This window comes from Chiloscyllium plagiosum, chromosome 2 (assembly GCF_004010195.1).
Source record: "Chiloscyllium plagiosum isolate BGI_BamShark_2017 chromosome 2, ASM401019v2, whole genome shotgun sequence".
In the NCBI taxonomy this organism is placed as follows: Eukaryota; Metazoa; Chordata; class Chondrichthyes; order Orectolobiformes; family Hemiscylliidae; genus Chiloscyllium; species Chiloscyllium plagiosum.
Window position 1 is genome coordinate 39,615,567 of NC_057711.1, and position 16,377 is coordinate 39,631,943.

Here is a 16,377-nt window from a genome sequence, read left to right on the forward strand (position 1 = left end):
CATTGTATTATCCAATCTGATCTGGGTCAATCTGCTTGTAGAGTAAGCTGAAATGAATCTGACTCTGATCAATTCCAGCTGATTATCCCAGTATCATTTTTCTGCGATATTGTCAAGAACAAGAGGGCAACAATTTAAAATAATTGTTAAAAGAAACATATGTGATATAAGGAAAAACATTTAGATGCAGCAAGTAGTTAAGGTCTGGAATGAACTGTCAGTGAATGTGGTGGAGATAGGTGAAAGTGAAGCATTCAAGAGGAAATTAGACTTTGTTAAAAAAGTATGTGCAGGGGGATAGCACCAAGTAAATCGCTCATTTGGACAGCCAGCACAGACACGATAGGCTGAACTGTCTCCTTCTCCATGGTAGTAACTCTGTGAGTCTTATGGACAAAGCTATTTTTAATCTATTATATATCCTGACAGTAGAAGAAGATGCAACCAAGCTGAAATAAAATATTTCTTTTTGTGTCACACAAACAAGACAACCAAATGTAGGAACAAGTTACCACAGATGCTGGAATCTGTACTGTAAACAAAAAATACTGAAAATCACAGGCAAGCTAACATTTTGACTCTAGATGACTCTTCCATCAGAGCTGATGTGAAATGTGGAGGGGGCAGCATTTATGCAATAGTGGGAAGGATGGAGTGCTGGGGGAGAAAGGCTGCTGATATTGCAGATTAAGTGATTGGAATGTGAGAATGGCAGAACAATGGTGCATCTAACTGACAGACTGGAAAGAACAGATAGTTCCACTGGAATGGGTAAAGAGGAGAGAGGACATGGTGACAGAGAATGCAGCAAATAAAGCTAAAAGGAAGGAAAGGAGTGGGAGTGGGTTCACAATATGAAGGTGTCGAACTTAATATTAAGTCCAGAAGGTTGTAAATTGTCTATTCTGAAGGTGAGATGTTGTTCCTCCACTTTGCGCTGTGATTCACTGGAGCATTTCAGCATGCCCAGGGCAGACATATGCGCATTTGAGCAGGACGCTGTGTTTAAATGGCCAGCTATGGGAAGGTTAGGGTCATGCTTGTGTTGGGACTGGAGGTGCACTGCAAAGTTGTCTGCAAATATATTGATTATTGCATCTGACCCAAATCTAATGTCCGATAAAATAAGTTCCAAAATAAGTCATAACATGGAATGATACATAAAAATTAAATCAGTGAAATTGAAATCATACTTTACGAGAGCAACTGAGTTTTTTTTTCTTCTACAATATGTGCACAACCTCCAATGATTTCAATGATGCAATTTAAACTAACCACTGAATTAGTGTTTCTAAAGAGCACTTACACAGGTAAAAGCCTTCAGTCCAGTCCAAGGCATATTTGAGGGGAACCACTGCCAGTCCTTTTTTCTTCCATCTGTTGTCTGCATTGAATTTGTTAATTGCTTGCAGGCGCTCAGCCACATTCACTTCTTGTAACTGAGCTGTTTAGATTGACAATAAAAATGGTTAAGGCTCCAGTTCATTTAGCGAGTGCAAGACATAAAAACAGTATGGTTATCATATTGTCTGAACATTTTTGCATACATTGGCATGGATGTGCAATATTCAAACACAGCAGAAACATTTCACATGACTTGTATAATCATCACGAGGTATGACTAAAACTAAACAAAAATCAGATGAGCCATGAAATGTGCTAACTAACCTTTGCATTGTCATTGGTATCCTGGTCAGAAGTCACACAACACTAGATCCAACAACGCTGTTCCAAAAGTTTGTGATTTCAAATAAACCCGTTGGACTATAATTTGGTGTTGTGCGATTTCTGACCTTGTCCACCCCAGTCCAACATCAGCACGTCTACATCATTAGCATCCTGACATACAAGCTCCATGTTGAGCATACTCATTTGTAAAATCAACTTCACACAAACCAATTTGCCCTGTTTAAAGCATTTCCTTTTGCTGGAGTCTACTAAGTTGATAGTTTGATTGTTGTATTAATTTTACTGCTACTGATGCTTTTTTTGTGACAGAAAGATTCTGGATTAGTGGTGCTGGGAAAGCACAGCAGTTCAGGCAGCATCTGAGGAGCAGGAAAATCGACATTTCAGGCAAAAGCTCTTCATCAGGAATACGGCTGAAGAGCACCACGAATCCAGAATCTGTTTTCCAGCATCTGCAGTCATTGTTTTTACCTTGTGACAGAAAGACCATATAAAGGAATATCCAGTTTCCTGGAGAGATGGTGGCATAGTGGCAAAGTTAATATAGTAATAATCCAGAATCTGACATATTGTCCTGGGGACAAAAGTTTGAATCCCATCAAGACGGATGGTGGAATTTGAATTCAATACAAATCCAGAATAAAAAAGCTGATTTAATGGCAAGCCTGTAATCACTGCCAACTGTTGCAAAAACCGATCTGATTGGTTTAACAATTCATTGATTGGTTAAACAATTGGTTTCATTCAGTTCTGCAGCTCGTCTGTTGACAACTTAGGCAGATAAATTGCTCTCGGGATTGATATCACTATATTCAGCTTGTAGATCATCACAGAATCAGAATCTGTCCAATCTAGCACCAGACTCACTTGAGTAAAGATCCCGGATGCTGCAGTAGGGCAGGTCGAAGCCCAGTGGTGTGATGTCTCCTTTAGAATACAAGTTCCTCTGTTTTACAGCGATAGGATCCAAGTTCAGAAATTTGGCCACATGTTCAAGAATTGTCTCAATGACAAATATGTTGGGTACTGAACCTGTAAAAACAGAAATTTTACATTTAAATGTCAACTTGGCTTAGTGATGGAACTCTAGCCTCTGATATATTATGGTCATGTCACATTGCTGAGTTGAGTATCTAATCTCACGTGATATTTTAATCTTGCTTTGTGCAGTGCTTCATTGTAATGGTGCAGTCTTTGAGATGAAACTTCCTGATAATGTGACATTATTAGAAGAGCAAATAGCTCCCTCTGTGTGCTAGTCAATGGTTGCCATTATCCAAATTATTAAAATCAGAATATCAACATATTCAATCATTTATTGATCCTTACAAGTGATTTCAATATTTCATTTCCATCTCTTCAATAAAAAGTTACATAAGAAGATAAAAACGCAATAAATAGGAATATGAGTAGGCCATTCAGCTCCTTAAGCCTGCACTCTCACACACAAGAACACGGCCAATCTGCCTCAGATCTCAAAATCCTCTTTTGTGCCAGCTCAGCTCATCATAGCCCTGATCATTCAGAAATCTATCTACTATCTATCTCCCTATAAAACCATACACCCACAGAAGCAGATGAAGGCCATTATGCCCAAATAGTCTACTCTGCCATTCAATGAAATTATGGCTGATCTGTTAATCCTTAAATTCACTTTCCTGCCTTTTCCTTTTACCCTTAATTCCCTTACTGATTAAGTATCTGTCTATCTCAGTTTTGAATATAATTTACAAATCTTTCTGAAAAGTCCTCTGCAGTCGTAAATTTTATAGATTCACTGCTCTGCGAGAAGAAATCCCTCCATCACTGTTGAAAAGAAAAGCCCTTATTCTGAGATTATCCCCTCTGTTCTTTCGCTCTACAAGCAGAGGAAATAACCTCTCTGCAACTACTCTGACAAGCCCCCTAAGAATCTTCTGAAGTTAAAAATCATACAATACCAGGTTATAGTCCAATAGGTTTATTTGGAAAACCACCTAATGAAGGAGCTGAAAATGTGTTGCTGGAAAAGCGCAGCAGGTCAGGCAGCATCCAGGGAACAGGAGAATCGACGTTTCGGGCATAAGCCCTTCTTCAGGAATGAGGAAAGTTTGTCCAGCAGGCTAAGATAAAAGGTAGGGAGGAGGGACTTGGGGGAGGGGCGTCAGAAATGTGATAGGTGGAAAGAGGTCAAGGTGAGGGTGATAGGTCAGACTGGAATGGAGGTGGAGAGGTCAGGAAGAAGATTGCAGGTTAGGAAGGCGGTGCTGAATTCGATGGATTTGATCGAGACAAGGTGGGGGGAGGGGAAATGAGGAAACTGGTGAAATCCGAGTTCATCCCTTGTGGTTGGAGGGTTCCTAGCCGGAAAATGAGGCGCTCTTCCTCCAACCGTCGTTTTGTGGTCTGGCAATGGAGGAGTCCAAAGACCTGCATATCCTTGATGGAGTGGGAGGGGGAGTTGAAATGTTGAGCCACAGGGGGTTGGGTTGGTTGGTCCGGGTGTCCCAGAGGTGTTCTCTGAAACGCTCCGCAAGGAGCCGGCCTGTCTCCCCAATATAGAGGAGGCCACATCGGGTGCAGAGGATGCAATAGATGATATGTGTGGAGGTGCAGGTGAATATTTCCGACGCCCATCCCCCAAGTCCCTCCTCCCTACCTTTTATCTTAGCCTGCTGGACAAACTTTCCTCATTCCTGAAGAAGGGCTTATGCCCGAAACGTCGATTCTCCTATTCCCTGGATGCTGCCTGACCTGCTGCGCTTTTCCAGCAACATATTTTCAGCTCTGATCTCCAGCATCTGCAGACCTCACTTTCTCCACCTAATGAAGGAGCAGTGCATAAAAGCTAGTGCATCCAAATAAACCCATTGGACTATAACTTGGTGTTGTGTGATTTTTAACTGTATGCCCCAGTCCAACACTAGCACCTCTAAATCAAGAATCTTGTGTTTTAATAAGGTCGCCTCTCATTCGTCTAAACTCTAATGAGTACAGGGTCAATCTACTGAACCTCCTTCATGATAAAATCCTTCCTGCAAATCTCGTGAACATTCTCTGGCCTGCCTACAGTGCACTATACCTTTCCTTAGATAAGGAGTCCAAAACTATTCACAGTATTCCAGATGTGGTCTGGCTCCAGATCTTGTGTTGTTTTGGAGGGATTTCCCTATTTTTATGTTCCATTCTCTTTGAAATAAAGACCAACATTCAATTTTCATTTCCTATTAACTAATGAACTTTAATGCTAGCTTTTTGTGATCCCTGGATATGGACTCTCCAAATTCCTTATAGTTTTTTTGCAGTCTTTCTGCATTTACATAATATTCAGATTGTCTATTCTTCTTCCCAAAGTCCAGAACTCACAGTTTCCCATACTATCCATTTCAAGTTTTTGTCCACTCCCTTAACATGTCTATACCCCTATGCAATCTCTGAGTCATCTTCACCACTTGATTTCCTATCTAGTTTGCGCCATCCACAACTTGAAGACAGCACGCACTCTTGCCACATCCAAGTCATTAATAAATAAAGTAAATAATTATGGCTCCAACATTGATCTCTTTGGCACTTCACTGATTATAGTTTGTCATCCTGAAAATGTCCGCTTTTCCCAACTCTGTCTTCTATTAATTAGCCAATCCTCTACTTATGCTAATACATGACCCCTTATACCATGGGCTCATATAATATTAAGTAGCCTAATGTGTGGTACCTTATCAAGCGCCTTCTGAAAATCCAAATCTACTGGTTCCCCTTTATCTATCCCATTTATTGCAGTTTAATTCTACTTACCACTTTCCAATTTAGTCTATACTTACACAAATTTAGTTGCCAGTGACTGTTTTAGCATTTACAATGAAGTAACATTGGAAATTAGAGGGAACTGATGAAACCCACTTTCTCCAATGACTTGTGGTTGACTGCCAGCTTAAGTTTGATAGTAGTCAGAATGGCATAGCAATATTATAAACAGTATTGAATATAGAAATTGTCTTCAGTTGGTAATTATTGACCCAAAGAAGCAAGATTATGGTTTTAAGTTTACAGCTTCAGGATCATATGTGGCCTCAAGAAAAGCAAAATAGTCAATTTCATTATCACTACTGAAATGGGCATTGCCTTTAATAAAGTAGACAATGAATATAATCTGTTAATATGTCTATCTGAGAATTCATCTTGAGTAACATGGACTGGACATGGGTAATTTTTTACCTGAGATTTGCTTGTTGTATGAATCTGATTAGATATTATGCATCAGCTTACGACAATGATATTGCTGTTCCCAGTTCAAGATTTGTAATTTCCAATTCAAATATTCCTGTGCTGAACAATCAGAGCTCAAACACCAGCAGATGAAAAACCATTATTCGAACATCACACCTTGCCTTTCAATGGCAAAGTGCCTTGACTCACTCACATGTCTGTATGTTGAAGTAATCTACGTGAGCTGCTTTCTCTAAGATACAGTTTTTAGAATTGAATAGAATAGCTTTGAGTGAGCTGCAGTGAAAAATGTATAATGTTGCCTCTCGGTGCCACCTTAAGTCCAGATACAAAGGTACAGATACTTTCAGTGTTACAGGATTGAAATAGTAATAAAAAAGGCTAGTATGGAATATAGAGTTTACAAAGTCCAAATAGGTCTTTGACCTATTTAAACACACATAACCTAAATCCTTCTATTACCTGGAGATCTGCACCATGTGTGAGCTGCACGGTTCGTCTTCAGTGCGACAGGGATCAGCTTCCAGTTCTTACACTTGTATGCTGTCAAATAAACATGGGGTCACACCATTGGTATGAGAGGAGAAAGAAAAAAAAGGGGAATGATCATATCTTGAACTATATCAGTAACTTGACGATATAGTATTTCTTTAGAGTATTTAAATTTCATCAACGTTTAAATGCAATAAAAACTAGCCTTCCTTTAATTCTACTTTAGAATATAATAATAATTTAAGTTGACTGGAGCCAATGAGGAGTTTTCATGATTGACCTATATCTTGAATACAAATGTAAAGAGAAGTTGATTTAACTTTGTCCGCACCTACAATGGGTGTACTGTTGAATGCCAACGGATTTAGGTGACATCATCAAATTCAATGGATACAATTTTAATCCTCCTGCATATAAACAAAGGTATAAACAAAGTGAAATCTTTTGAGTTAACACAATCATGCAAGTTGAAATCATTCAGATTATTTAACTCTCCATGGGACATATCCATCTTAGCCACTGTCTTTTTTTTTAACTCATTTCTAGTGTATGGGTGTCACTATCTAGACCAGTGTTTACTGCCCATTCTGAATTGCCCTGCTTTAGGGCATGAAAGCTAGACTTATTTTATTTCTTAAAATATAACAAGAATTTGGAGCCAATGAGGGCACAGTATTAAAATAAAGGGAAGACCTTTCTAGAACAGAAATAAGGAGAACTCTATGAAATCTATGGAATTCACTTTCACAGAAGGCTGTGGAGGTCAGATCATTGAATATATTTAAGACAGAAATAGATAGGTTCTTGATTGTCAAGGAGATCAAGGGTTATGGGAGAAAGCAGGAGAATGGGGTTGAGAAACTTATTAGCCATGATTGAATGATGGAGCAGACTTGATGGACTGAATGGCCTAACTTCTAGTCTTAGGTCTTATGAATCACCTTCTTTAGCTGGGGGGGGGGGGGAGTGTGGAGGGGGGAGGGAGGAGGGGGGGGCAGCCAACCAGCATCGAATATTAAATTTCCATTGGTCATAATATCAGCATTTGGTTTATAATGTTGTGGTGAACTGCAGCCTCATTTAGTTTATGACTGTTTTCACATCAGGAATTAAATGCTCCTGCCAGGAATTGTGTCCAATTGCTTGCTTGTATGTGATGTTCCTGCCTGAATAGTGACAAGATGTGTGTGTCCAAAGGGAGTTGGAGATAGAGCAGTGGTGACCTAGACAGGGTGTTTAGATGGTAAAATGGCAAAGGACAGGTAACTGTGTGATATGGTGTTTAAGCAGTGCCTAGGATGTCAGAACTCTGCTGTCTGTGTCAGGGAGAGTCAGCCATGTGGCTATGTCACATGAGCGGCATGGCTTTGCGATGGCTGTGCCATTCTGCTGCTGTTGAGGGGCAATGTTGGATTGCCAATCTTCTCTGGAGGTATAGCAAACTTTCAAAAAAAGGGTTGGGTGCTAAGAATGCCACACATTCAGCAGATCTCTGCTGAACATTGGTTTTCTTTTCTGGGAATGGTGCGCAGTTAGATTGGGGTAGAAAATGTATAGAGCTGAAAATGAAGCCATTCCTGAGGAAGGGCTTATGCCCGCAACGTCGATTCTCCTGTTCCTTGGATGCTGCCTGACCTGATGCACTTTTCCAGCAACACATTTTCAGCTCTGATCTCCAGCATCTGCAGTCATCACTTTCTCCTCGTAGAAAATGTATTTGAAGGATACCGTAAGAATGGAGTAGGTAATTTTTGAACTGGGTTTGGTAAGATACAGTGAGAAATCTCACTAGGTCTTGTGTAGAAAAATGCTCCAAAAACCCAACACAACACACACTTAGCCAAAAAAGTCATAAGATTTAGCCCCATATTTCTAGAAGCTGCCAGAATTTTTTATGGTGACTGCTTATGTACGGCCAATTCTGTGCAGACCATTAAATGCAGTTAGTAGCCGCTCATCATAGGAAGTTTTACTGAAAAATGGAATGTTTTTATAGTGTACAATCAAGAACGAGCATGAATGAAAAGCTTAAGACAAAATATACATTCATTTCTAACTGGATAATTTGCTATGTTTAATGCTTCAACAATAAAGGGCAATGAACTTGGATTAAATTATTGTCTATTAAAATCTTATTCTTATTAACCTTGTAAATGAATTAAATGAAAAGTGATTGTGTTGACTCAAAAGATTTCATTTTGTTTACAGATCAAGGTACTCAAGGAGTCAATAAATATCCCTCGAGGCTCAAATATTGATGATATGTGGAGACTGCATTTAAAATGAGATACTTTACCATTATCGGAAAATACAAAGTATGCTGATACTTCATTGTCATTCGCACTGCTTCCATTATCACAATAGTAAGTAATGATAACCCCGTTTAGGGTGCCATCATCGTTAAACCCCACCTGGAACAAATCAAACATATTATCTTGTTAAAGCACCAGTTGTTCCAAGCGATGCATTGTTGCATGACTGGACTGTGCCTACTTAATAAGAAAGTATACTTCCAGATCACCTAAGTACACCAACCCAATATATGATCCATAATTGAGGGATCATTACATAAAGCAATGTCAGGAAATGTTGAGGGAAGTTTGATGTATAGGCCTTTGCACCTCTTGTTTAATGTTAACCCCGTACAGCCCACATGTACATGCAGGAGGGTTAATTATTTCAAGAAAGTCTTTGGTCTTTGAGAAGGTGCTGTACGGGAAGCTACTTAGTAAGATAAGGGCCCACGGTGTCAGAGGCAAGGTGTGAGCATGGATAGAAAGCAGAGAGTGGGGATAAAAGGGTCCTTCTCAAGAGGCAGCTGGTGATAAGTGGTGTTCTGCAAGGCTCAGTGTTGGGACCACAACTTTTCACTTTATACATTAAAAATCAAGATGAAGGAGCTGAGGGCATTCTGACTAAGTTTACAGATGATACAAAGGCAGGTAAAGACAAGTAGCATTGAGGAGGAGGAGGGGAGGCTTCAGAGGATTTGGATAGATTAGCAGAGTGGGCAAAGAAGTGGCAGATGGAATACAACATGGGAAAGAGTGAGGTCATGCATTTTGACAGAAAGAATAGAGGCATGGTCTATTTTCTAATGGGGAGAAAATTCAGAAGTCTGTGTGCAAAGCACTTGGGAGTTCTAGTCCAGGATTCTCTCAAGATAAACTTGCAGGTTGAGTCAGCAGTTGGGAAGGCAAATGTAATGATTGCATTTATTTTGAGAGGATTTGAATATAAAAGCAGGGATATACTTCTGAGGCCCTCTAAGGCTCTGGTCAGACAACAGTTGGAGTATTGTGCACAGTGTTGGTCTCCATATCTCAGGAAAGATGTACTGGTCCTGGAGCATGTTCAGAGGACGTTCACGAGAATGGTCCCAGGAATGAACAGCTTAACATATGAGGAACGTTTGAGGACTCTGGGTTAATACTCAATGGAGTTTAGAAGAATGAGGGGGAATGAACTCAAACATACAGAATACTGAATGGCAGAGAAGATATTGGGAGGATGTTTCCATTGGCAGGATAGACTAGGGCCCAAGGGCATAGCTTTAGAGTAAAGGGAAGACCTTTTAGAAAGAGATAAGGAGAAACTTCTTCATCCAGAGAGTGGTGAATCTATGAAATTTCTTGCCACTGAAGGCAGTGGAGGCCAGGTCATTGAGTATATTTAAGACTGAGATAGATAGGTTCTTGAGTATTAAAGACATCAAGGGTTACATGGAGAAAGCAGAAGAATGGAGTTTTGAAACTTATCAGCCATGATTTAATGACAGATCAGACTTGATGTGCTGAATGGCCTAATTTCTGCCCCTATATTTTATGTCTTAATTAACCTTGATGAAGCATTTGAAGCATTATCTTCAGTTTTCTCTCTGTTTTACAGGTTGGTTGACAGGAGTCCATTGAAGGTAACTTAAACCATTAATTTAAATGATTTGGAGATGCCAGTGTTGGACTGGGGTGTACAAAGTTAAAAATCACACAACACCAGGAAATAACCTGGTGTTGTGTGATTTTTAACATTAATTTAAATAGCTGAGTAATGTAGAAAAATAGAATAACGTGATAATAATAAATATAACATAATGAAAAAAGGATGAGCATGGATCTTGATAATCTTTAACAAGATAATGTAGCAAATTTGAATTTTGAAAAGTTTTCTGTCAGGCACATGATTCAAATGAGGGCGTCATGGTGGCTCAGTGGTTAGCACTGCTGCCTCACAGCGCTAGAGACCCGGGTTCAATTCCCACCTCAGACAACTGTCCGTGTGGAGTTTGCACATTCTTCTCATGTCTGCGTGGGTTTCCTCCAGGTGCTCCGGTTTCCTCCCACAGTCCAAAGATGTGCAGGTTAGGTGAATTGGTCATGCTAAATTGCCCATAGTGTTAGGTGGATTAGTCAGGGATAAATATGGGGGGGGTGTGAGGGGGGGGTTTCTCTTTGGAGGGTCGGTGTGGATTTGTTAGGCTGAAGGGCCTGTTTTCACACTGTAGGGAATCTAATCTAATTTAAAAGCTAAGTGACAGCACTTAAAGTCTGGAGTACAAAATAAAAATAGAAAAATTGGGTAAAAATTTATTCGTAGTAAAATATAGATACATGAGCTAGCTATTGGGAATCAATAGAAACCATGAGCAGTTATAAAGAATGATTGACTGGTTTATAGTTTAGAAATAGCATTCAGCATTATAAATTTAAGGGGAATGACAAGAGAACAAGATAGCTGATATGAAAGAATTAGATGGATGGGCTTAAGTTCTTATTCACAACACATTAGTTTAATATGAACTACCTGATCAATGGATGATGTATAACGGCCAGACTACTAGATTTTAGTAGTTGTGTGCAAGAGCATCATGACTGTGGACAGTTCTTTTTAGCTTAAATAAGGTTTGCAATGAAAATGTTAAAAGGCACAATAACATGCCTTTTGGCCTGATCAGTCCAGACTGACATTTATCACTAGCTGTGGCTCCTCCTGTAGTTTCTTACTAACCCGGCCTGTTTAGCCTGGCTTTGGTGGTGGGGAAAATGCTGGAGTCAATTATTAAAGGTGTAATAACTGAGCATTGGGAAAGCAGTGACAGAATTGGTCCTAGTCAGCATGGATTCATTAAAGAGAAATCATGCCTGACAAATCTTTTGACATTTTTTGAGATGTGACCAGTAAAGTGGACAAGGGTGATTCAGTAGAGGCTGTGCATCTGGACTTTCAAAAGACTTTTGACAAGGTTCCACAGAAGAGTTTAGAAAGGGAAATTAAAGGTCATAGAGAACAGCTTGGCAGGCAGGAAGCAGAGAGTTGGAATAAACTGGTCCTTTTCAGTGTGGCAGACTACGATGAGTGGGGTGCCGCAGGGTTCAGTGCTGGGATCCCAGCTATTCACATTCGATGATTTGGATGAAGGAGTTGAATGTGATATCTCCAATGTTGCAGATGACACTAAGCTGAGTGGCAGTGTGTGCTGTGAGGAGGATGCGAAGAGATTGCATCGTGACCTGGACAGGCTGAGTGGGCAAATACTTGGCAAATGCAAGAGAACGTGGATAAATGTGAGGTTATTCATTTTGATTGCAAAATTAGTTGGGCAGATTATTATTGGAATGGTGGAAATTTAGGAAAAGGTGAGGTGCAACGAGACATGGGTGTCATGGTGGAACAGTCACTGTTGGCATACAGTTGCAGTTGGCAGTGAGGAAAGCTAATGACATGCTGGCCTTCATAGGGATTGGATTTGAGTATCAGAGGAAGGATGTCTTGTTGCAGTTAGACAGGCCTTGGTGAGGCTACACCTTGAATATTGTGCGCAGTTTTGGTCTCCTGGTCTGAGGAAGGACATTCTTGCTCTTGAGGGATTCCAGCAAAGGTTCACCAGATTCCCAAGATGGCAGGACTGACCTATGAGGAAAGACTGGATTGACTTGGCTTGTATTCACTGGAATTTAGAAGAATGAGATGGGGAGGGGGGTGGGGCGGTGGAATCTCATAGAAACATATAGAACCCTGATGGGACTGGATAGACTAGATGCGGGAAGAATGTTCCTCATGTCAGGGAAGTCCAGAACTAGGGGTCAAAATCTAAGAATAAGGAGTAAGCTTTTCAAGTCTGAGAAGAGGAAGAATTTCTTCACAGAAAATAGTTGTGAATCTGTGGAATTGTCTACCACTGGAAGCTGTTGGAGCCATTTCATTAGATATATTCAAGAGGGAACTAGATGTGGCCCTTGTGGCTAGAGCAATCAAGGGGTAAGGGAAAGACGATAATGAGCTACTGGGATTGCATGATCAGCAATGGTGGTATTGAATGGTGCTGCAGGCCCGGAGGGCTAAATAGCCTACTCCTGCACCTTTTTTCTATGTTTCTATGTTCTCTTCTTCTTCATTTGTCAATTCAGCTTCTCCTTCCGTGCAACTACAATATTCATATCAACTCCTCGTGATAGTGAATTCCGCATTTTCAGCACTCTCTGGGTGAAAATGTTTCTTCTGAATTGGCTATTTGATGACCTTCAGTCTTGCTCTTCAACACAAAGAAATTCGTTCTGATTTATTCAAACTTCTGTATTTTGAAAGACATATTATAGACCTCTTTTGCTTTTACTCTTGTCCACCAGTTTGAGCATCACTATGTCCATTTAACAATATGGTGTAAAACATACTCCAAGGTTAGGCAAAGGATTAGCAAAATTTTTTCTATTTTTCATTTTTATACTTTTAGAAATAAAATATGGTGCTTGGTTTGATTTTGTCTACAACTTTTAATTTGCATGTAATTTATGCATTTGTACTACCAAGTCCTTTTACTCCTCCATCTCATTTAGATCGATATTTACCAAGTAGCATTTGATTTCCTTACTTCTTTTGTGCACAAGATTATCATTGGAAAACATTTCTTTTTTAAAAAAGTCATGAATCTTTCTACACCTAAAATTAATTTACACCTTAATTGTTCAACACATATCTTCATTATCATTTGTTTATAAAAATAACCTTACATTAATCTGCTTCATATCAAAGTGGCTAAAGTTGACATAAAGATAGATTCACCAAGAAATGTAAATATTTTCTAACCTTGTATTTGAAAATATAGCCATGGCGTTTGCCAATTGCTTTCATGTTGGTGGCCAGATCCATTATGCACTGAGCAGGTCTATAAAAACAATACGGTACATATGAATAATTCCTCACTGAAATTTACCAAACTGAACTCCACACCAAAATTATGATCTTCAGAGGAAAGGTTCCATAACAACATTTTCTCAATTCCTGAGCTAGTGAGGGAACATGTAGTATTTTTATCCAATTCCATTATGCATGCCTAGCAAGCTGTTTTGCATTGGTGATGAGTCCTTAATCCCAGAAGCTCAGGAACCATCACTTCTCACAAAATGTTAGATGATCACTTTACTTATTGCTTCTACTCACATGTTCTCATTGATCTCTATGTTACATTTCCATTATAACCTTCACATCCACTTCTAAATAGATAATTCCTAAATAGTCATGCCATTCAGATATCTTTCGCAATATTATTTCAAATATTAGTCAATTTATTTTCTTCAATTAAAGTCAAATACCAGGCAAATAATTTTTTTTTTGGTGGCTTGTATCTAGGTATTGCAAAGTATATATCTAACATAATACTTCAGTTATCCAACCGTGGGTTCAGGAAAGAGAAAACTAATCCATTCATTAATTAAATTAATCTACATATTCTCATAGAAGCAACAAAATAATCACAATGTTAATGTGAAAATTTGGACATAGTAGACATTGTAAAGTATTTGTCAAATGATTACAGAAATAAACAAAGAAACAGATGTTGAATGTGAAGGGAGACATTTGGAGCAATCCCTGAAAGCTTAGATGAAGAAAGGAACTAGTAGGCTGTTTTTCTTTTAAATGAGGGTCATTCTTTTACAACAGAGATGAGAACAATTATTTTCTCTCAGAGAGTTAGGCGATTGTGGAACTCTGCTTCAGAAAGCAATAGAAATGGGATTACTGAATTATTTAAAGATTGAGATAGATAGATGCTCATTAGGCAAAGGAATCAAGAGTCACCAGGGTAGATAGGAATGTCAATTTTAAAAGACAAAGTGCCATGATCTATTTGGTTGGTGGAACAGGCTTAAAAGTTCTACCTTTGCTTCTATTTCATGATCGTTTGGCAATGGGTGGAAGCTGTGGAGAGGCCAAAGATCCATCCATGTTGCCAGGGAAAACTACATTGACTTGATGTCTCTAGAAAGTGTAGATCACCATGACCAAGCTATTATCCAATTAGTCTCACTCCAATCCATAGATCTAATTTTTTTTGTTTTATTTTTCAAGTAACCATCTTTTTGAATTTTCTTCCAAACCCTCTCAAGCGATCCATACCAGAGCACAGTAACTTGTTGTATTTTAAAAAAAGTTTTCTTTCTTGGGTTTTTGACAAATGTGTTCAATCTGTAACCAAACTACATACTGGTAGACATGTCCTTTTGCATGAAAACATAAATTAAATTTTGAACAAATCTGTAAATTTTCCACTTACCCTTGTCTGCTCCAGAAGAATAATTCATCTTTTATTATCAATCATTCACACCGAATGGAAAGGAGAAATAAAGACATGTTCTATTCGATTCTATCAAGTTTCTATTAACTATATTATGAAGAGGTTAACTGTATTCTTTGTACAGTATTCATTTATTTCCTACCTGTTAAGTAAATGTGCTGCCAACGCTGCACCACAAGCCACTAAGTTGGCTCGTGTAACTTTAGCTCCAAAACCTCCACCCAAATGATTTGCTTTGACATTAACACTGTATAAAGAATAACATTTTTAGCTTATTAAAACCAATAATTATTTTGACTAATACTGAAGTAAAAGACAATTCAAGAAAACAAGCATTGCATGTCGAAAATAAATCTGCAAACTCTACAAATCTGAAACAAATTTTCAATAAAAATGTACAAAACATATAGTTAGATACTCTTATGATCCTAGGAGAAAGTGAGGACTGCAGATGCTAGGGATCAGAGCTTAAAAATGTGTTGCTGGAAAAGCGCAGCAGGTCTGGCAGCACCAAAGGAGCAGGAGAATCAACATTTCGGGCATAAGCCCTTCTTCAGGAATGAGGAGGGTGTGCCAAGCAGGCTAAGATAAAAGGTAGGGAGGAGGGACTTGGGGGAGGGGCGTTGGGAATGCAATAGGTGGAAGGAGGTTAAGGTGAGGGTGATAGGCCGAAGAGGGGTGGGGGCGGAGAGGTCAGAAAGAAGATTGCAGGTCAAGAAGGCGGTGCTAAATCTGAGGGTTGGGACAGAGAAAAGGTGGGGCGGAGGGGAAATGAGGAAGCTGGAGAAATCTGCATTCATCCCTTGTGGTTGGAGGGTTCCTAGGCGGAAGATGAGGCGCTCTTCCTCCAGGCGTCGTGTTACCATGGTCTGATGATGGAGGAGGCCAAGGACCTGCATGTCCTTGGCGGAGTGGGACGAGGAGTTAAAGTGTTCAGCCACGGAGCGGTTGGGTTAGTTGGTGCGGGTGTCCCAGAGGTGTTCTCTGAAATGTTCCGCAAGTAGGCGGCCTGTCTCCCCAATGTATAGGAGAGCCATTTCGGGTGCAGCAGATGCAGTAAATGATGTGTGTGGAGGTGCAGGTGAATTTCTGATGGAAATAGAAGGATCCCTTGGGGCCTTGGAGGGAAGTGAGGGGGGAGATGTGGGCGCAAGTTTTGCATTTCTTGCGATTGCAGGGGAAGGTGCTGGGAGTGGAGGTTGGGTTGGTGGGTTGGGTTGATCTGAGGAGGGAGTCGCGGAGTCGCGGAGACGAGGGAGTCGCGGTGGTCTTTCTGGAATGCTGATAGGGTGGGGAGGGAAATATATCCTTGGTGGTGGGGTCCGTTTGGAGGTGGTGGAAATGATGAAGGATGATCTGATGTATCTGGACGTTGGTGGGGTGGTAGGTGAGGACCAATGGGGTTCTGTCCTGGTGGCGAT

The 16,377-nt window shown here is 39.9% G+C and overlaps 1 protein-coding gene across 1 annotated transcript in view; it reads right to left on the bottom strand.

Annotated features, from left to right (window-relative positions):
• The window catches only part of LOC122559054 (xanthine dehydrogenase-like), a 360,223-nt gene that overhangs the window by 40,105 nt on the left and 303,741 nt on the right, over positions 1–16,377 (bottom strand). Inside the window, exons 19-24 of the mRNA XM_043708284.1 lie at positions 15,099–15,203; positions 13,468–13,546; positions 8,684–8,798; positions 6,358–6,438; positions 2,557–2,721; positions 1,307–1,444 (exon numbers count right to left, since the gene is read on the bottom strand). Coding sequence (XP_043564219.1) covers positions 1,307–1,444; positions 2,557–2,721; positions 6,358–6,438; positions 8,684–8,798; positions 13,468–13,546; positions 15,099–15,203 — 683 coding nt within the window. The remainder of the gene's footprint in view (positions 1–1,306; positions 1,445–2,556; positions 2,722–6,357; positions 6,439–8,683; positions 8,799–13,467; positions 13,547–15,098; positions 15,204–16,377) is intronic.